The sequence below is a fragment of the Gekko japonicus genome, unplaced genomic scaffold (genome assembly GCF_001447785.1).
Source record: "Gekko japonicus isolate JY-2015 unplaced genomic scaffold, Gekko_japonicus_V1.1 scaffold563, whole genome shotgun sequence".
Classification (NCBI taxonomy): Eukaryota; Metazoa; Chordata; class Lepidosauria; order Squamata; family Gekkonidae; genus Gekko; species Gekko japonicus.
Window position 1 is genome coordinate 839,102 of NW_015166439.1, and position 22,358 is coordinate 861,459.

The window sequence follows — 22,358 nt, forward strand, 5'->3', positions numbered from 1 at the left end:
TTTGAAACATTCACAAGTAACTGAACATGAATTCTGCACTCGTTATAATTTTTTTCTCCCCACAGGATGTCCTTCCAGGACTTCCTCCATGAATTCACTCGCCTTGAGATCTGCAACCTCACTCCAGATGCACTGAAGTCACGCAAAATCCGGAAGTGGAACACCACACTGTATGATGGCACCTGGCGGCGGGGGAGCACAGCAGGTGGCTGCAGGAATTTTCCAGGTAGCGCATGTTGTGTGGGATATGGCGGTGGCACCTTGGAAAGCTTTTGACAATCCCGAAGAAGGTGGTGAAGACCTAGCACACACAAGAATGTCATGAGGTGGCCAACCAATATTTGGGTTGTACCACTTCAGATTGCAGGCTGGGGTGTGTTTATGATGTATGCTTGAATATTTTCACTTGGGGAAAAATTCCCCTGCATACAGAAAATGGTATATTAGGAGAGGAAACTGGCTAGAGCTCTTCTTGGCTTCTAATTATCGATGTGCAAGGGATTTTTTTTGGGCGTAGAGGATAATTCAGTCTAGGATTGCCAATTCTAGCTTGGAAAATTCCTGATGGTTTGGGGCCAGTGATGTAAACACAGCAGAAAATAATCTAAAACCATAGCCATTACATTAAAATCTAAGAACATAAGAGATGCCAATGTTGGATCAGGCCAAAGGCCCATCCAGTCCAACACTGTATCACACAGTGGCCAGAAATACCAGTGCCATCAGGAGGTTCACCAGTGGGGCCAGGACACTAGAAGCCCTCCCACTGTTGACCCCCCCCCAAGCACCAAGATGACAGAGCATCACTTGCCCCAGAGCCCCTATTTATACCTTGTGGCTAATAGCCACTGATGGACCTCTGCTCCATATGCTTATCTAATATGAATTTGTGAGAAAAATACACACAGCCTTGTCTGCTTTGAGTGGCAGGGGTTCTCCCAAGGTCTTTGGTGGAGGTCTTTCTCATTGTCTTGAACTTGGGACCTTCTGTACGGAAAGCACGTGCTCTACCACTGAGCCATGGCTCTCCACTTTGGAGACCTGTAAGTGGTAGAAATCTGGAATATAAATAACTTTGCTAAGTGGGGGCTGATGGAGCATCGGTGGCAAGCGGCGAAATGGCGATCAGACGCAACATCAACATGTGGACCGAACGTCGGCGGAAGGCGGAGCCAGGAGACGCAAAGAACGTAGAGGTGCAGGCGCGGCGGAGCCAACATGGACAGAGCCGAAGCCGCGCCAATGCGAACTGCGCGCCGGTGGGCCTGCCGATCACAGCTGACACCGAAGACCACAAGAAGGAGAAGGATAGGAGCCGGAAACCAGGAAGCCGAGCCGACAATAAAAAGCCGAACCGGAAAGAGAAGAACAGCAAAAAGTCCCTCCACTGGGTGCCGGTAGGGCAGTCCCCCCCCCCCCCGACTATGTGTGGCCATAGATAGGGATAATAGAGTAACTGTAAGCCGCTCAGAGACCCCTTGGGGGGTTCGAGCGGGATATAAGCTGAAATAATAAAATAAATAAATCGTTTGAACTGAAAACCTCACAAGGTCTTGGGGTGAGGTGTTCGGACTCAGTGACCCTCGGGCATCTTTCTGGTTCTTTCATGAGCCTTCATCCCATCTCTCTCTCTCTCCCTCTCTCTCCTTTAGCTACGTTCTGGATTAACCCCCAGTTCAAAATCAATCTCGAAGAGGTGGATGATGACGATGATGATGGGAGGAGAGAGTCAGGGTGCAGTTTCCTTTTGGCACTGATGCAGAAACACCGGCGCAAGGAGAGGCGAGTTGGGAAAGACATGGAGACCATTGGCTTTGCAGTCTATGAGGTAACATTGAAAGCTGTCTGGATACTCTTGGGATCCAAAAAGAATGTGTAACTAACTTGTGGAATTCACTGCCAAAGGGTGTGCTTATGACCACTAGTTTAGAAGCAGACTAGACATGCATTAAAACCAGACTAAACGAGACAAGTCCATCAATACCTATTAACCAAGATAGCTGAATGTTCAGGGGCAGTATATCTGTGAAGGTCATTTGCTGGGGGGATAGCAGCAGATTGGATGCATTGCCCTCTGTGCCTCTCCTGTGGGGCATTTGATTGCCACTGTGGGAAATAGGATGCGGAGCTAGATGGAGCATTGGTTTGATCCAGCAGGGGACTTTTCTTATGATGATTTGGGCTAGTGTTGATTCTGTTGCCTATGTAGCTTACTGTCTTTTCTTCTTTTCTTCTCTGCAGGTACCTCCTGAGGTATGTATACAAAAAACAACTCCCAGTGCCTTCAGTTAATGAAGTGGATCACCCACAAAATATATGGAGGGGGAGATCAGTGGTAGAGAACCTGCTTTGCATGCAGAAGGTTTAATAGGTTCAACATCTAGAGTCCACAGTTTTTTAAAAAAGAGATGGGGTAGGACTGAAAAGTTAATAATATAATTTATACAGCACTTTAGACCTACTGTGTTATTGCAAATTGTTTAAAAGATAAAATACCAGTCCTACTTAGTTTCCAAACTGTGATGAGGCCAGGCTAGTCTGGGCTATGAGGGTTGCAGTTTGCAACTTGCAAAGCAGGCTAACATTTTTATCACTATATTGTGGAGCTGGAGGCTGAGATTAATAAAGAGAGAGGCTTGCCTGAAAGTGTTTATGGGATTTGAACACGGAATTACCGAGCTTCACAGTTCATGAATCATTATACCACTCTTATGTAGTACAAAGACTTAAAATGCCAAGAACAAATATCTAGTTTAAATCACCGATTTGGTCAGTTTCCCCATGCATTTCCTGAACAAGCGGGGAAATTATTTGCTTGCTTTAACCATTAATCACGCATGCTGAATAATGCATTTTGAACCCGCTTTCAGGGCACTTTGCAACTGGATTGTATTGTGTGAAATCGCAAAATCCACTTGCAAATGATCGCTGCACTGGATTGAAAGTGCATTATTCAGCATATATGAAAGTGCAAGAAAAGCCTTTATACTGCTTAGGAGCATAATCTGAAATCCCTGGTCCTGTAGCCACATGACTTCTGCACTGCCTTGCTTAGAAACAAGTATGAAATTATTGACTTCCTGTTTGGCTGCTTGTGCATGCGGAAAGATCACTAAGCAAAAGCACTTTGAGAGCTAAAATCCAGTACAGATTTGGTTGTGGTAGATATAAAACAGTCCAAAGGTACAAAAGTTTCTGGAACCAAACCTGGTCGTTACTGGACAGCTTCCTTGACGTAGACTGCAAATGTCCATGGTTGATAGTCTTATAAGTATCCATATTTTGACACAAAAATAAATAAATAAAACACATGACATCCATGTGTAGGTATAACCTATGAGATCAGCTAGCATCTTCCGTTGAACATGAGTATAAATGGGAAGCAGAACACATCCAGGAATGGTAATGTTGCCTCCGTGTCCCGCCTCCTCTCTGCATCCTCTTCATACTTGTGTTCAGCTGAAGATGCCAAGGCCCGGCTTTCTGATCACAAGAAACCTGTGAGTTTACTCTGCTGCTGCTTGTGTCTGCCAAGTCCACCCTCACGAGCTACTAACACCACACCATGTCTTTCTGCCTAGTGACTGTGCCACTACCATTTTTTTTCATACTTAATAAATAAATAAATCACACTCTTCCTCCATGAAGTTCAGGCTATTTATTGAGTCCCAACTTGGCCTCCATGATCTTCTAGTTCCTAATTAAACTCCAAGACCAGACTAGGCCTATGGGCAGCATCTCTAGTCAGAGTGGGAACAGGACAATGAGTCATAAAACCCTAGAGAAAATGGTAGGGTTCCTCTTCCAAAAGGAATCACCTAATTGGCTTAGCTGCAGTCAGAGCAGAAAAAGAACACCTATCCATGCAAGGGGGTATGAATAACTAGAGTGATAAAGCCTTGAAGGGGAGGCTACTATTGCCTTTCGCAAGAGCAAGCAAAGGAAGAGGGTGTCTCTTGTGGGATAGGCCCGTGGCAGGCTGATGTGTCTCAGGATCTGCAGAAAACCATTAAGCTAGGGAGCTAGGTTGGTTAGGGTGCGTAGCTGACTGTGGTGTTTTAACTCAGTTTTGCATCTTCACATGAGTCTGGAATCCTTCCTTTTTTACACAAATAATCTGGAGAAGTGTGCATGCGCACAAAAGCTTATACCCAGAATTAAACTTTGTTGGTCTTAAAGGTGCCACTCCACTCAAACTTTCTTCTGTTGCTTCAGACCCAACATGGCTACCCAGCTGAATTTACACAGATAAAGTTAATCTTGTTTTTACTGAAGAGAGCTGGGTTTGTCCCCAGATTGCTTGGGTGTAAAAGAACTATGCCAACTCTCAGTTGAAACAGGTGTGTGTGTGGGAGATGGAAAGAGGCAGAAGTGGGCCTATCAGATTCTGCTTAAGATATTTAAAGGACAGGTATAGTGACAGCTACCTGTTAAGAGTGTGGGACTACTGAGTCATTTGCAAGGATCAACACTTGTGGCAAGCAATAGCCACATGGCTGCAGGGGGGCTGGGGAGGCATAGCCCTCCTTCTCTGGACTTCCCTGTCCTCCCCCAAGAATCACCGTGTACATAGTTGTTGTATACTCCCCCAGTTTTGTTCTCAGAACAACCTTTGAGAGGTAGTGTAGATTTGAAGATAGCAGTCATTAGTCCAAGAAAGCCCACTCAACTCATGGCTGAGAGTAAATTTCATGATTTCTATCTAGGTCTCTCTGGGGTAAGTCCAACCCACCATCCACTGTATCATGCTGGAAATATGGCCGAGTACTTACAGTGTCCAAAGGGGAGTCCCATGTCGCTTAAAGCTCACATGGGGAGGGTAAACAGATAAAACACTTCAACCTGTCCCTTCTTTCTCTCTGTCAGTGTGCGGGTCAGCCCTCAGTCCACCTGAAGCGAGACTTCTTCCTGTCAAACTCCTCGCGGGCCCGCTCAGAGCAGTTCATCAACTTGCGCGAAGTCAGCACGCGTTTCAAGCTGCCGCCGGGCGAGTACATTGTGGTGCCTTCCACCTTTGAGCCTAACAAGGAAGGAGACTTTGTGCTCCGGGTCTTCTCTGAGAAGAAAGCTGGGACAGTGTAAGTCGACAATTCTCAGGGTCAGGTGACTTACAAAAAAACTGTAACAGAATTAAAAGCATATAACTTTTCAGAGCCAAGAAACCCAGTTGGCCTAAGGGACCCTACTTGGCAGCAAAGCCAAGAAGTTGGAAGGAGGAGGGCAGGTCATCTGGTAACAGCCAAGAAGGGAACAGATCCTAACAAGTGCAAGAGAAATAATGGGAAAGTGGATCTTGATTCCCTTTTTGATCCCCTCCCCACCTAACAGTATCTTGGAATCTTTTAACCTGCATGATGTGTCACATTTTCCTCTTTTGAACCCTAAGTCAGCTGTATAGAAATATTGATATCTAAATGTCCCTGCATTCTCCTGTGATATCTTTCTGTATAGAAATATTGATTTCTAAATGTCTCCATTCTCCTGTGATATCTTTCTGATAACAGAAATATTGATTTCTAAACATTTCCTGCATTCTCCTGTGATATCTTTCTGATAACAGGCTATGCCTTGTTTCCTGTTACAAGCCAAATGGTGGGCCCCATGGCCTCAATTGCATGCCATATAACTACACATTCTTCACACTTCCATGCTGGAAGCTAGGCCAGCGTGCAAAAAGTCACGTAGCCTAGCTGATGGGGAGACTGGAGTTTGGGGTCACCTGACTGCAGAGGAAGTCTCCGGACATCCAGCCTATCCCCACTTGCACCCATGACAACCAAGAATTGGACACACCCATGTCCACTCGCAGTTGGCAGCATGGCCACAGCTGATTGTGATTGGAATGGGTCTATAACTGGTCATTCCCAATTTGAGAGAGCTGTGTTCTCTGCTGCTCTTGCTCTTGTTCTGTTCTGTTCTCTCTGCTCTGTGCTTGTTTATTGCACTTGGAAATGCTGTCTTGCCATGCGGTCTGTTGGAGAACACAGACTTGCTTTGTGACTTAAAGCACATGGAGTGCAAAGATGGGATTGTTATTCAAAATCCCTTGGACTATTTGGACTGATGGATTCCTGAAGTTGGTAAATATGTATCTTTTACTGCGTAGTCAAGGCAAACTGCCTTAGGCTTGTTATTTTGAAATCTTTATGGTCTAATTGCAATGCTCTGTGTTGAATAAAAACTTATTCTTGTTTTTAAATGGTCTATGATGTGAAACTGAGTTCCAAGGCTAAACTCCTGTGCCTTCTACTCACCCTATAAACTACCTTTGTAAGAATTAAGCGTGCATCTCTGGGAAGAATTGCTAATCTGTTAAACCCTACATGCCAACTGAGATTTTGAACCTCTAATCTCAGGTTCGGAGGGGGATTATTGTAGAGGTTCTGGTGGCATATTGCTCTGAATCCAGAGAGGGTAGCCTACCTCTCTGGGTGGTTGTATTGTAAAAGTATAGGATTCCCTCTAATTCCTGGACCGGCTTGAGGGGCAGAATCCTATACATCAGCAAAATACATTTTTGGTGCCTAAGGTAGAAAATCAGAATGCCCCCCTTCCACTAATTAATGCAGGGTTCAAGCTACTGGTACCTTCTTGTGCATAAGCCTCACTGAAATGAATTAAATCTGGGCAGCTTCTCCTAATTTAATTGGGGTTGACTAGCATTACTTTCTGGCAAATGATACATTCTGCTCATGTTGAGGGACACTCACCTCATGAATTCCCAGGAGAGACCCTGTTGAAAGCCTCTCTCACTTTTCTCCCCTTCTCTTTCTCGCCTTAGGTTTTGGATTTCCCCCTTCATTATGCCCTGTAACATTTACTCATCTCTGTGTATTCTGCAAAGTTTTAAGTTTCTGTGCTGAGATCTTTTTTAATGCATTCATTCTTCTTCCGTAGGGAAATGGATGATCAGATCCAGGCTACCCTGCCAGATGAGGTAAGAACTCCGTTCTAGCAAAACCCTGTTATAAGAAGGAAGGCTTAGATTTGTATTCTGGAGTAAATGGGAAAGCCTGTCTTTCAGCTTAGGCATTCCAAGCAGATCCCGTCTATAGCAGTGCCCTGTTCTCACATCATGGAGGCCATTTTGACTTAAAGCTGGGGCAGCCAGCACATGAGAAAATGAAATATATTTTCCCAAAACAAACTGAGGTCCATGTAGTCCAGTATCCTTTTCCCCATTAGAAGCTAGCTGGAGTCTCAAAGCAGAACAGGAAAGCAATAGCTGTCCCCATGAATTCAGAGGTAGACTGCCTCTGAACAGGAGATTCCATCAAGCTTTCACGGCCCCTTGCAGTTCCATACTCCATGAAAGTACCTTAATAGTGCCTTGCTGTATCAGACAAAGGCTGACAGCAGCTAGATAGATGCCTCCAGGAAGCTGACAAGAAAGGTACAAAGGGGATGGCTGCCCATTGTTGTTCGTTCCCACTGTCTGGTAATGAAAGCTGTGCTGCTTAGGAACATGGAAGTCCTGTGTAATAATAGTTGCAGATGATTATTAATAAACCTGTCCTCCTTCATGAATGAGTATAATACTGTTTCTAGAATAAATAAAAGTACACTAAACACATTAAAGCCCTCTATGCTAGTCACATCTTGTGATCGTGGATTTCTTAAGTTAACTGCACATTCAGCATCTCCCCGGCCAGCCTGAATTGACTGTGTGCACTGGTAGTACCTACTGATGACACCTGGATTGATTTTTGGCTCTCAATCTTCCCAGATGATTTCCAGGTGCTTAGGATGATTGTGCAGCAGAGCTATGCCCTGTATGTCAGATCTGTCTGCCTCTCCATTCTACTTGATGGGGCTTCTTTGACCGTGCAAATAGGCTCTCGGTCAGTCATTCCCCTTTCCTGCTACCCTTGGTTCTGTATGTCCCCAGCTGACTGTGGCTGCTAACTGGGGGGGGGGGGGGGGGGGGGGCCCACCTGTAGCCCTAGTCAGAGAGATTTCTGTCTGCCTGAGGCATTGGGGGCCCTGAGCCTGACAATGTAACGCTTCTGATCTCTCTGCATGTTGACTTTACCTCTTCTTGCTCCCCAGAAAGTGCTTTCGGAAGGAGAAATTGATGAAGGTTTCAAGCAACTCTTCAGGCAGCTGGCTGGAGCGGTAAGTGTGCAGAAATAACAGTGAAGGGGAACGTAGAGAGAACTTTGGCAGATGTGAATTCATTTCCATGTTACAGATGGAGGAACTGAGGCTGTGAGGTTTACCTAAGGCCTCCTAGTAACGAGTGAGATTCAAACCAAGGATTGCTGGATTTGTAATTCGTTCTTAGCCACACCCCTGCACCAAGCTCTCAATTAAACACTTTCAGTTAAACCTTTAGTGAGGAGGGTATAAATGTAAAATAAGCTGTTGTTAACAAAGAAGAAAACGCTTAAAGGGAGAAACCAAGGAAAAGGAGAAACACTTGGAAAAAAGATTATCAGTCCAGGCACTTTATTCCATAGGGCATGGTGTTAGCCACAGATGTTCTTGATCAATTAATATATGTTTGAAATGGCAGCAGCCCGGGAAAATTATAACCCTGGCGTGGTAGTCCCTGTGTTGCCCCCCTAGGGAGGCAGAAGGGGGTATGGAGTAGGCACAGCAGGCAGCTTCCAGCAGTTTGTGATAGAAGTGGTCATCTTTTGTGTAGCTTTATGGGGATGACAGATTAGGATAATCAATTGGGTTTACATCTCTGTGTAAAATGCTGGGTTGTTTTTTTCTTTTCACATGCCCTTTCTTTCAGGATATGGAAATCAGTGTTCGCGAACTGCAGACCATCCTCAACAGGATCATGGGCAAACGTAAGTCTCTGCCTCTTCCCCTGTCCCTTCCTTTTATGGCAATGAATAAAATGTCCATCATCATTGGGATTTGTGCAGAAGAATGGCTTGCATATTGCAGGGATTTCTGAGGCTGCAGCTCCAGGCAGGATCCCTGACGTGGGGACCTTCCAGAGTCAGAGCTTCAGGGAAGGTTTTCTGTTCAGTGTCTGCACACTCAGCTCTGTACTTCTTCCCGCTATTGTGCTCTCCCAATACATCATAGTGGCTGGCAACACATTCCTTGCAAAAAGATAAGAAAAAGCAAGCTCTAAACATACTCACTTGCTTTAAATTGCAGATAAAGACCTTCGGTCAAAAGGTTTCAGCATAGAGTCCTGCCGGAGTATGGTGAATCTCATGGATGTATCCTTCTTCTGTGGTTTTGGTTAATAGTAAAAATAGCAATACTGTTGTTAATGATAATTATAATCAGTGTTCCCTCTAAGCTGAGTTAGTGTGAGCTAGCTCACAGTTTTTTAGCCTCCGGCTCACACATTTTTGTCTCAGCTCAGGAAGGAGGGCTCCAGAGCAAACTAATTTCTGCAGGAGCCAAATTGCTCACTCACAACTTGAATGCCAGTAGCTCACAAAGTAGAATTTTTGCTCACGAGACTCCACTGCTTAGAGGGAACACTGATTATAATACTTCACATTTCTGCAGTACTTTTTTGATGTCTAGTCTAGACAGACAAGACAGTCATTGCTTTCACGTGGCATATTTGTTTGTTAGCGCTATCATGCACGTGTGATATGTTGAGGTGGTAGCTGGCCATCTCAGGAACCCACCTCAAAAATCCCTTGATGATTTCACATGACCTTTTTCGCCCATGGCAGTTAGAATGCTTGTATCATGCTCCCAGGAAAGAGGATTTTAATATCTGTTAGCCATGGACTTGATTCCAAATTATTTGAAAGAACAGAGACTATCTAGCCACTTGTGTGTCTGTGGATCTCCTTTAAAATAATGGCTTCTACAGCTTCCTTTAGATAGTTAGCAGTGGTTTATGGAAGCTCTGGAGGCAGGTGAACACATTTTGATGGGAAAGATTTTTTAAAACTGTCAATAAACAATTCTAAAAAAGAGAAAGCATAGATGTTCCATATCTCAGTTACAGACCCCAGCCCTTCATGGAGTGCACTACACCAGTCACCCATTATTGAAAACTAGAAATAAGGCCCGTTGTGGAAATAAATACAACGAGATCTAGAAAGAGGCTCTGGGAGAGTGCTCTGGCTTTGGGCAAACAGTGTCAGTCTGCTTTTAAAACATGAATCTGGGACCTGCACACCACCAGAATACAGCAGATTCCATATGCAACTGACATTCCAACTGCCTTGCGGGGGGGGGGGAGTTTGAGGTGTGGAATGGAGTGAAGTCCAATCAGCTTCCATATGCAAAAGACCAGGTTGTCGCAGCAGTTGTGGTGTGGGCGGGACCCGGGCTTTGCCTTCTGATTGGTGGTGATATATGCTGAGGAGCAGTGCCATCAGCCATACACTAAGGGAGTGCATTTTAGAATTAGAACTTTGGCACCCACTATTCAATTATATATAAGGAGAGATATTAACCATGACACATTAATATTTCTACTAAAAAAGTAATTCCTTACCCTTGAAAAAGAAGGCGTTATTTAGACAGAAAAAAAAAAGTTCAGATATACTTTTAAGATAATGTATTTTGCATGCTCATTAAGGTTGTTTCTGTTCCAATATGCAATGAAAGTGTGTCAGGTCTCAGTACATTTTTCCTGCACACTTTTCCCTTTCTCTATTTTTTATATAGAGTTTCCCCCCATAAAAATCCTTTAGACCATGAAATGCATAGCATTTGCAACAATCCACATTTGTGGCAAGTACGCTTACCAGATTTCATTGCACCAGCCATAAACACCCCAGAATCAAAATCTCGACAAAATGCCTGGGAGGAAACCTGATGCCAAAAGTTTAGAAGTATCAGCTCCTAACTAATAGATTTGAGGAGTGCTTTTTGTAATCAGGGTCCTGTAACCAAAAAGTCCCAGTCCCTTATAGCTTGACTTTAGAAGGTCGGTGCCCAGTACAGTACAGCCAGTGGTCCCTTAAGTACACTTTGGGCTTAATAATTAATAGCCAGCAATTGAATTGGACCTGGAAGCCAAACAACAGCAAGTGTAACTTTTAAAACTGGTGACATGAATTCCCTATAACAACTTACCTCAAAACTGGCAATTTTGCTTCTATAAGTGAATCTTTTTCAAAGGCAGTCCCACATTACAGATGGGCTGAGGATGGGACGGAGCTCTTCCACCAGGCTTTCGATTAGGGGCCGCTGCCCCCCCTGCTATTACCATCATTGGGGGGGGAAGGGCCCTAGGATGGAATGAAGAAACACCGGAATTGACACCCAATACTAAGGACATGGAATGCCTACCAGGGTGTTGGAAGTGGATGCGGTTGACATCTCCCGAGGCTCCGGCGCTGAGATTGTTGAGCACTTTAATGTATTGTATTTATTGTTTTTAAACTGTATAACTTGTTTTAAATGTAATTTAAATTGATGTTTTACTATGGTAAGATCTTTTACTATGTAAGCCGCCCTGAGCCCTACGGGGGAGGGCGGGATATAAATCTAATAAATGAAATGAAATGAAATGAATGCGAGAGAGGAACTTGTCTATGCAGTTAGTTTCCAGCAGAGACATGAGCCAAGGACTTCCTGGTCCAAAGCTGTGATGCTTCAGTGGCTCTCTTTCTATTCTTAAGCCGGTCCCCACAGGTGTGATGGGGCAGGATGCAGACTTTCTCCCCTAAGCCAAGCTGCCCCTGATTGCTATCCTCACTTTCAGACTTGATTAGCCATGTTGCACAATTGAGATGTGTGGAAGGGCTGCTCTTTGAGGAAATCCAAGGCCTGCTTTTGGCGCATGACACTACCTGTATAGTTCTTTGGATCTTGGCGAGGTTCTTTGGGGTGATGGTCAATGGGAACATGTGGTATTCCAACAAGAGTGTCTCCTTAACAGCAACCTCCTTGAACAGAGAGATGGGAATGGGAAACTTGGACTTGTGGAGTTCAACATCCTGTGGACCAAAATTAAGAACTATTTGGTAAGTACAGTCTTTCCCCTCTTGCCTGCGGAGGAAATGGCTGCCGATTGATTGATTGGATTGTTTACGTCACTCATTAACCAGTTTATAGCATTCCTTTGCTGCTTTTCTATTTAAAAAAATATTAAAAATCGCTATTCAATGAGTTGTCAAAAATAGCAGACACCTACAATCAGCATGTTAAAAGATCAGATAAAGACAAGAATGAAAAGAATCATTCTGATGATTCTGCCCTCTAATCTCAGGAACTTTAAGTGGCTCTTCCATTCGGCTCTTGAGGCTGGATGAGGGCTTCAGACTTTGCTCAGTAGCGTGGTAGGATCCAAACCTCCAGCTGAAGCTCAGTCTCTGAGATTTTGACTACATTACATTCATCACATCAAGAATAGCCATGTGCAGGGCTCTTTTGTAGAAAAAGCCCAGCAGGAACTCATTAGCATAATAGGCCACACCCAGCAGCAGAAACTTATTAGCCTATTAGGCCACACCCCTGACAGCACAGTTCATTAGTATATTAGGCCCCCCCATACCTTCCCTTGGCTTGCTCGGGTGCCCCGCAGCTGCAGGGACCCCGGGTAAGCCGGCTCTTGAAGGGAAGGGAAGGCAGTTTAAATTGGCTTCCCTTGGCTTGCCCGGGGGCCCCGCGGCTGCGGGGAGCCCAGGCAAGACGGCCTGGGCCTGTGGACAGGCCGGGGAAGGCATGGCGAGGCATTTAAATGCCCCCCCGATCCTTCCAGGGGCCCCCCTGGCCTGCCCGCCTTGGAGTTGCCGGGGGTGGGTCGCTCTCCAGGCCTTTCCTCTGTAGCCACACATGCAGAGGTTTTGGCTGTAGTGGGCGTGGCCAACTCTGAAGCCAGCCGGAACTCCGTTCCTGTGCGTTCCTGCCCCAAAATAGCCCTGTGTTAAGCCAAGTCCTGACTGCTGATAATTCTGGAGGCTGCCAGGGAGCCACTAACCAGCCACACCTCCCTCTCTCCCTCCCTCTCCCTCTGTCTCTCTCTCTCTCTCTCCCCCCCCCCATCCTTAAGGGTGTGGAAGGGGGAAGAGAAGCAACAATTAGTTCCTAAGGAAACATAGGCAGAGGTAAACAGTGTGTGGAGAAAGGTGGGCAGGCCCTCTATAATACTCCTCCAGATTTCTGTGCCGGTCTCTGAGAGAGAGTCCAGAATTTGCAACAGGCAGGATTACACATGGGTGTTTGTCACATAATGAGAGTAACATGTGGCCAGGCTGTTAGCCATGACTCTATACTGGTCTCTTGCTTGACTTCATAATTTACTCATATGTGTGACTGTTGCTTCCTTGTAGCCACATCAATCCCTCATCCATGTCAAGAGAGATGCCATCTTCAGGGGAAAGTTCTGCTAAACATTTTTTTTTCTTTCTGGTTTGTTAGCAACAGGTGTCCTCATCCCCCCCCCCCACACCAGTTAGCTATTCAAGGATGTTTCTCAAGCCTTCCTAATTATCTCACTCAATTCAGCTGGATGTGGTTGTGAGAGGAAGAGAGCTTGCTCTCATCCAGAATCTACCTCAGAGACAGCATAATGATTGGTTGAAGAAGGTCAGGACTCGCAGTGTTCCCTAAGCTGTGTGGGTGAGCGGTCATTCATTAACACAGGAAGCCCTGCTCATTAGCAATCTGGAGCCGCACAGGGTCTTGCACTGCCCATTTTAAGATTACCAGGAAATCCAAAAACAACATCCGTGACAAAAATAACAAAGAGTCGATAAAGATATGTTGTAAGTGTATTTAGAGTGAGAATTTTCTTATTTTCTGTGTGCTTGAACTACCAGTGGAAGTATATTGCTTTTTAAATCTTTCTTTACCTTCATGAATAAAATTCTGTGAATTGCTGGGCCAAACCCAAGGTTAACTTGGCTATGTTACATCAAAGGGGTTTATTCCAGGGTCTCAGGTCAGAGATGGGAACAGATTTCTCAGACCCAGGCAGGACAATCCAGAGCGTACTAGTCAGGCAAAAGAATTGGCACTACATTTTACTGGTGATACATGAAGTGGGCCTCAATTTTGGCCCGCTAAGGACAGAAGGTCCACACACATGCACACAATCTTGTGGCTCCCTCTTCTTTTACACTCACTCAACAAGAGTTGCAAAACTCTTGGTGCTTTGGGGGAGCTGCTTAAGGATGCCCTCAGTTCTGGGAGGCTGGACTCACTGTTTTGTTTTGGTATCTTTCTCCTCATATTTTAAGGTGGTCTTCAGGAAATTTGATCTTGATAAGTCAGGAAGCATGAGTGCCTATGAGATGCGGATGGCTCTGGAGGCTGCAGGTGACGTGTCTCATTTTCTTTTATTCAGTTCTTATGCTGCTTTACAACCAAAATAGTCCTTAGGGCAATTCGCAAAAAAAAAAAAAACCAACCCTTGCAGAATTAAAAGCCTATCACTTTTCAGAACTGAGAAGCCCATTTAGCTCAGAGACCAGTAGCAGGGACAAGAAGTTGGAAGGGGGAGGGGGTCTCATTTGATTATTTCCAAGGAGGGAACAGATCCTAAAAGGTGCAAGAGAAATAAGGGGTAAGTGGATCTTGATGCCCTTTCTGATCTCCTCCCTATCTAACAATATCTTGGAATCTTCTTTGGGCCCACATGACATTTCACTTATTTTCGTTTTTTGGACCCAAAGCCAGCAAAATGAAATTTTGGTGCCTAAGGCAGAAAATCCAGTGTCCCCACCCTATCCACTAATTAATGTAGGGTTCAAGCCACTGGGATCCTTTGTGCACAAACCTCACTGAAATGAATGCTACCTGGGCAGCTCCTGTTACTTGAACTGGGGAATCTCTCAGAAGAACTTCCTGAGGGACTGGGCCTCATGGGTCATCTCTGCCCACCTCCCACTCGTTCATGCTTAGTGGTTTTTACTCAATGTAAGGGTGTTTGGGTTTTTAAAAAATCCTCTGTGCCACTGTGGAATTCCTCGTAGCAAGGGCTGTGTGTGAATGATGCAGCCAAACAGGTGAGGCTGATCATGTGGGGAAGACCCACAGGGTCACCTCACTCATGCAGCCCAAAACTGGACAGCAGCTGCCACTTAACTGTGTGAGAAAGCATCCTTTCTCCTCTCACTATGGGATTTTCAAGTGTATAACTTTCTGCTTTCTTTCAGAGGGTAGCTGTAGAACAGCTAGTTTCAAGTCCAGTAGCAGCTTAGAAACCAATGAGATTTTGGGGGGTACAAATTTCCAAGAGTCAAAGCTCTGACGGAGTTTTAACTCTCAAAAGCTTATACTCCAAAAATCTTGTTGCTCTCTAAGGTGGAGTAGCTTTTCTGCTTTCTGAATATGTGATTGCACAGCCATTTTTAAGGTAGCTTGGTTTCTAGACTAAATGCATCTTTGTTGTGTGTGTCCTGGCAGGCTTCAAGCTCAACAAGAAGCTGTACGAGCTGATCATCACCCGCTATTCTGAGCCAGATTTGGCCATCGACTTTGACAATTTTGTTTGCTGCATAGTGCGGCTCGAAACCATGTTCCGTGAGTGCTGTTTTCTTAGGCTATCTCTTTTCTTTAGCTTGTGCCATCTATCAGGCAGGTTCATGGTGGCATTTGGACCACCACTCTTGGTACAGCAGGAGTTTCACCTTCACACCTGAGCAAGGGTGGCTCATGGGGCATGTGCAACCTATTTTGACAGAACAAAGCATCTTTAAGACCAACAAAATTTTATTCAAGGTGTGAACTTCTGTGTGGAAACACATGTGTGCATGCACGCGAAAGCTCACACCGTGAATGAAACTTTATTGATCTTAAAAGGTACCACTGGACTCTAACTTTGTTCTGTTGCTTCAGACCAACACGGCTGTCCACCTTGAGCTATATTTTGACAGAAGTTATTCATATGATAGTGACATGTCTGTGGGAAGTGTTTTAAAAGTGAACATTATTGAGTTGTGCCTCTGAAAGAGCTTGGGAAAGTCAGGATCACAAGCATTTTAGTCTGGAACAAATTATGTGAATTTTTTCCCCTTCTTTGGTCAGTCTTAATCTGGCTGTAAATCTATTCTTGGGAAACTGCAAGGGAGGATATTGCTCACTATACAGCAACAATAAGGGAGTTTAAACCGTGTTCAGTAAGGTAGAATCTGGGCAGCAGAAATGATAGTGTCAGTGCATACAAAGATTCTCCCATGCCGTCCCCCAGTTTTGTACAGATTCACATGGGTAATAGTAGGGAGTAGCAGCAGGGGCCCCAATGTCACCTCTGTACCAGGTCCCATAAACCCTCCGGGCAACCCTGATAGGCTGTGCATGGAAGTGCAGGGCAAGCAGAAGGATCACTATCACTGGTTGAACTGCTCAAAGCCAATGAAGGAAGACGAGTCTATGGAAAAAAGAAGTATGTATAGCTAACTACTTTTAAAATGTCCAGGACTATAAAACTAAACTGAGAGCTAGCGAATGCTCAGGTCCAGAGTCCAACTTTTGCATGTCCAAGTGCTAGCCCTCAGAATGTGTTTTGGCTTTAAGACATTGCCACCTCCATATTACATCCTGCTTTTGAAACTCCATTAAATTTCCAAATGGTTTGCCAGAGGGAATGGGGGGGGGGAGAAATACCGGGTTCTTCCTTGGACAGTTCTTCAGGTTCTGGCTTTGGAGTTTTTGGACCTTATCTCAGTTTGCTTCCCAGAGAAACCCTGCAGCCAGCCTGTTTTGAGTTTAATTCTCTCTCTCTTTCTGTGTCTGTTTTACCAGGGTTCTTCCAAGCCCTGGACACTGACAGAGATGGAATCGTCACCTTTGACTTGTTTAAGGTAATGTGTGTTTTTTTTTCAACTTTATTTATAACTTTTAACTTTAACATAACTTGATTTTTATAGAAAAATTTGACATACAAATTGAACAGTAATACAAACCAGTATATAAACACAAGAAGAAAAACAGTCAATAATAATAATGTAGTTTCACTGTATAGACTTCAAAAGTATATCTCTATAACAGATAAGGGTAAGTCAAATGGATCAGCAATATGGTGACATCACAGTGCCGAAATGATTTCCAAATACCTTTTGGGGATAGTATCTGAAGGAACATAAGCATTAGCAAAGGTTGCTTCTAAAAATGGAAGCCATTTAGTAAGGTAATGTGTTTTGTTTCACCTAAGCCACTAAGAGTGTCTTAGACATTCCGATGCTGGGGCCGGGATTAAAATGCTGGGGCATTTTGACAGGCGTCCTTCATGTTAGCATGTAGTTCCTTTATACTGAGGACTAGCATTCCCAATGTTGACTGGCCGTTTCTCACTCTCTCCTCTGCAGTGGTTACAGCTGACCATGTTTGCCTGAAGAAGACACAGCGCCAACCCTGCACGGCTGTCAGGCCTCCCTCCCTCCTGTTTCTTACCTGCAAGTGCCTTGAGTCAGGACGTGGTAGCTTCTTGCTTGATGCCATCTCTGCTTCCAGCAAAGCTCCCCTGCTTTCCACACGCAACACTTAGCCTCATTTGCCTCACGTGCCAGGTAGACTCTCTTGGCTCCCACCATTGTGCCTGGTCACTTGTGACTTCAGAAGCCTTTCAAGTTCACCACCTCCTGAAAAACCACCTTTTGCTTTGGATATCCTGTAGCAGCAGCTTTTGGCAAGAACAGTGGAGTGCCACAGCTGCCGAGGGGCCTTATTGCTTGATCACAGGCTTTGTTGTCTTTAAAAGAGAGTCTATCACAGTGCCAACGTGACTGATGCCAACTCTGGGCAAGAGTCGTCAGCACTGGGCAAGGCAGTGCATGCTGGGAAAATGCTGGCTTCCAGTGGCCAATCTTTCTATAGACTTCTTTTGTGCTTTTTTTTCCTGACATCATGGTTTGGCTGGACTTCCATAATTTCTGTGTTCTTGAGAAGCGTGTGAAGGAAGGGTCAGATCATAGCCAAAGAAGCATTTTTTTTTTAATGTCTCGTGTTGGACTCTCAGGCATATGTCTTAAAGCATGCCTCTGCCAAACTGGCCACCAAAATACACTTCTCTCTGTCCTTTTGAAGATGGGTGCAAGTCTTCCACCATATTTCCAGATGCTTCCCTATGCTCCCAGTTGCCGACCATAGCAACCTGGCTCATCCCAAAAGTATAATTACAGCCATGCACGCTGGGAATACTCCATAGGCCAAACTTTCTAAAGGCTTTTTGCCATTCTTCTAGTAGCTCTCTCTATCCCACCCTCCCTTCAGAGCATTCAGGGCATTATACATGGTATTCCCTTCCTGCTTTGCCACTGCAACTACCCTGTGAGGTAGAGTTAGGCTGAAAGAAAGCGGCAAGCCTAAGGCCACCCAGGTACTAGCCATTGTACCACACTGGCTCCTCCCACCTCTTAGGCTTCTGTACTGATTATTTCACTGTTTGTCAGTGAAATGCCTACTAAATTTTGAACCTTCATGTTGATGCCAAGGCCTGTTTTCTTCTGGTGCCAGAGTCACTTTCTTTTCATTGTACATATTCCGGCCTCTAGTATATTGCCTGTTGACAAACACACGTTGTGGCCGTTTGAGCCCTGAGGCCTGACAAAGGAATCTTTTCTTAGGAATAGGCCTTCAGCAAGTGGCCAGTCCTTAGTTCACATGAGAAAGTCTGAGCCATGGTGCATATAGTGTTTTCTCTGCCACAGTCCATTTTGGGGGTCTTTGGCACCCTTCATAATCTGCTTTGTAGTTCACCACTTAAATGCCTCTGCAGATTCACTGAAGAGATATTCTGAGAGACTGGCTAAATCTTGACTAGCTCTGTCTGTACCTTTCAAAGTTTGGGTTCTCACCACTGGTAAAAAAAAAAACCTTTTTATATGTTCTTCCCCCTACCTCCTAGAGCAATTTATGTAGGATGCAGTTTAGTCTTACGAGCAATTCGAAGCACTTGTAGCCAGAGTATTGTGGGATCACTGCTGGCAATAAGAACATAACTAGATCCTGCTGGTTCAGACCAGTGGTCCATCTAATCCAGCATTCTGTTTCACACAGTGGCCAACCAGTTGCCCTGGAGGGCCAGATGAACAGGGCATAGAGACCAAGGCCTTTCCCTGCTTCTGCCTCCCAGCACTGGTATTCAGAAGGTTGCTGCCATTGTAGATGGAGGCTCCCTTCAGTCACCATGACAAGTTGCCATAGTTCCTCCTCTGTTAGCAGCAAAGGAGGTTTTTAACTGGGTAGTACCCAATACCAGGTCTTTCTCATCTTTGGTTAATGGGCCCAAGGAAGAGGCCACCCAAAATTAATAGAGGTTAGGTGTAAAATGACCACTAATCTTATTTTAACCCCTAGGGATGCTAGTGAAGTGAAAGACAATCCATGTAACTTGGTTAGTCTTCAAGGTGCCACAAAACTGTTTGGTATCATGCTACTTCCTGTGTATCTTTCTGGAAACTTCTGCAGGCGTCCCAGTGCTTGATCATCCCTCACTTGAGCCCCAAAGGGCGGACTTTTTTCGTCTTGCAACACCCAGCTTGGGAAGTTGGTGTCTAAAGACTGCAGCAGTTGAGCCCTCCTTGCCCGTTCTTACACTTCACTCCCAAAAAGCTTTGAGGGGGCCTGGAAGCCCTTCTTCCCCCGTGAGGCTTGTTTCTGTGTTCCCTAAGTGTGCTGCAAAAGGAGACGTTGGTGATGGGCTTGCTTCAGCAACATTGTAAGGAGAGTTCCATATCAGGGATTGTATTTTACGCACTTGTGATGTGACTGGGTACTACTGGTTTTGGTTTTTTGTTTCCCCCTTTTTTATTTGTATTGTAGGAATTGATTGCCAAAATAATAAAAGTGCTGTTATTAAAGCTTAGAAGTGTGGGTCCCTCTTGGTTTCGGCTATTCAGTTTTTTTTATCAGGCTTTTAGCTGTGGTCACCCACAGTTCACTGCAACATGAACATGGTGGTGCCTGTCTCCTGAAAAGCACCATGCTAAGAGATAATGCTGCCATTATACCTCTCATCTCACCTTGATCCTCCATTGATCCTTTTGCCTGTTTGCTGTAGCAGGTGAGAGAGGAAACTATACGAGAAGCAGTAGAGCAGGAAACACTTGGCCCCTAGCTAGGGCTGCCTGTTCTGGGTTGTGAAATTATTGGAGATTTGGGGGGTGGAGCCTTTGGAGGGGGTGGAAGTAGGGTTTGGAGAGGGGAGGAACTTCAGCAGGGTATAATGCCATAGAGTCCAGCCTCCAAATCAGCCATTTTCTTCTGGAGAATTGATGTCTGGAGAGCAGTTGTAATTCTGGGAGATCTCCAGGCTCCACCTGGAAGTTGGCAACCTCACCCTCATCTTAGCCGGATCATCCCATATGGGGCAACTCCATAGAGAAGGGGAATCACTCTGCATATATCCAGAAGTATATTCATCTTTTACTGCACACATGTCAGGGCAGCATCCCAGTAACAGAAGTGCTACATGCTGGTTACGGCTGGATCTATTCCTGCAATAACCAGTGGTTATTTAGTGGTTGTTAACGTTCATTGAGTTACCATTGGAATAGCTCAGAATTATCTTCTCCTTGGATTCTTAACACTGTAAACAGCACAGAAAAAATAGTGACAAAAAACTTACAAAGAGTATCCTGTGGAAAGTGCCATAAGTCACAGCCATCTTATGATGACCTAAGGTTTTCAAGGCAAGAGACATTCAGAGGTGGATTGCCATTGCCTACCTCTGTGTAGCAGCCCTGGACTTGGTGGTTTCCATCCGAAGTACTAACCTGCTTAATTTCTAAGATCTGATGAGATTGGGCTAACCTGGGCCATCCAGGTCAGGGTAGAGTATCCTAGGAAGTTGAAATTAAGATAGGGAGGCATTCCCAATCTCTCCTTATATATAATTCTGTTTTGGGGTGTCTCTTCCCTGAACATTCCACACACTCCCAAATCAATTGGGTCCCTGTTCTTTCACTTTCAATCCCCTGGCTGCATTGCCTCGCTGCGTTGCCACAGTCCCGCTCACAGAGCCGGTGGCCAGCATCTCAGGCTCAGTCTGGAGGGAGCCAGCGAACAGGATGGATCTTCTCAGTTCCCGGCCACAAACAGCTCCCATAGCAATGGAAAGCATTAGCCAATTCAGGCTTGCGCTTTTAGTGAGGGAAAGCAGCCAATGAGGGAGATGGCCATCTGGCCACGGAGACCCTTCAATGTCATAGGGAGACAAGTCTGAAAGTTGAGCCTGAAGTAGACGAGGAAGACTAATGTGGGAGAGTCGACTTTCACCCACTGCTGCTTCCCCGAGCACAGAGAGTTCCACGCGGGCGCCTTTGGTGAGGGCTGTCCTCTGACACTCCAGTGGGCAGAGGCTGAACATGGTGGTGCTGCAGCAGTTGTCGGCCATGCCAGGGTGCAAGAAGCCGGCTGGGCAGCAAGCCCATGGAACTGGTGCCCAGCCGCTAGCCCTTAGTGTGCTGCGAGGTGACAGACAGGCCCAACAATCCGGCAGCTGCAGGGTAAGGAGGCCAAGGCCGACCATGCTGTCGCCGCACCAGTTGCCGCTGCCTGCAGATGGCTGCAGGTGGCAGGGCAGGCTTTGTGCAGATGAGGACCAGCCCCATAGACGATAACACGGCCAAGGGGGAGGGGGAGGCCAAGATCTTGCTAGCACTCATTGTATTCCTTTTACAACAGACTTTGCTACTAGTATTCTCATAATTCAAAATGGTGGCCAATTTTCTAGCTAGTCGGGGTAGATTAAGCTGTAAATAATGCAGTATCTCTGGTTCTCTGGGTCTGATTTATATTTTCTGTATACCAGCACAAAATGCACTAACTAGGCAGTAAGTTATCTATAATTATTGGTTGAACAACTTGCAAACTGTTTTCTTTGAAATTAAACATGTAGCATTACTTTACCAGTATGTAATGAAATTCCTGGGAGCTTCTTGTAATTATCTTGAAATGGTAACAGTACTATTTTATCCTGTTGCAAAATTTATACCACAAAATAAATTCGGGTTTTTTCCATCTTATATTTGCATAAAATCCATATAACAAACAGCAAATGACAAAGAATGAGGCTTGAAAAGTAAGCAGAACAATATTTAGCAGTGCTAACAATGTTTCATAATTTACATTTTAACATTTTCCACACTAACCCACTGACAAAGACTGAATTGATGAAAATATTTTTCTTTTGTGGTTAGCTTCCAAATTTGATAGTACCACTTTTCCGGTATAGGTTGTAACGCCAATTTCCACTTCAAGCATAAAACTTCAAAGTGAGATTTATGAGTTCAGTTACTGTGCTCTGCTGAGAAAATGTTCTTGAAGTCCTATTTTGAAGTTGATTTATTAACCACAGATAATCTTAAGTATGGTTTTGCATTAATCATAGAATCATAGAGTTGGAAGGGATCTCCAGGGTCATATAGTCCAACCCCCTGCACAATGCAGGAAATTCATAAATACCAGATAGAAGAAGAGTTATAGTTTGCAGTGCTGCCATGATTTATATTGGACTCCAAGTGATAGAT

General features: G+C 44.9%; 1 protein-coding gene across 1 annotated transcript in view; it reads left to right on the forward strand.

The window, feature by feature from the left end:
* Positions 1–18,896, forward strand: part of CAPN1 (calpain 1) — a 71,690-nt gene extending 52,794 nt beyond the window's left edge. Inside the window, exons 10-22 of the mRNA XM_015411948.1 lie at positions 66–226; positions 1,653–1,828; positions 2,242–2,253; positions 4,867–5,078; positions 6,898–6,937; positions 8,050–8,115; positions 8,744–8,801; positions 9,121–9,185; positions 11,841–11,909; positions 14,127–14,205; positions 15,295–15,411; positions 16,633–16,691; positions 17,196–18,896. Of these exons, the coding sequence (XP_015267434.1) occupies positions 66–226; positions 1,653–1,828; positions 2,242–2,253; positions 4,867–5,078; positions 6,898–6,937; positions 8,050–8,115; positions 8,744–8,801; positions 9,121–9,185; positions 11,841–11,909; positions 14,127–14,205; positions 15,295–15,411; positions 16,633–16,691; positions 17,196–17,222 (1,141 nt within the window). The 3' untranslated portion in view covers positions 17,223–18,896. The remainder of the gene's footprint in view (positions 1–65; positions 227–1,652; positions 1,829–2,241; positions 2,254–4,866; positions 5,079–6,897; positions 6,938–8,049; positions 8,116–8,743; positions 8,802–9,120; positions 9,186–11,840; positions 11,910–14,126; positions 14,206–15,294; positions 15,412–16,632; positions 16,692–17,195) is intronic.
* Positions 18,897–22,358: the final 3,462 nt, after the last annotated feature.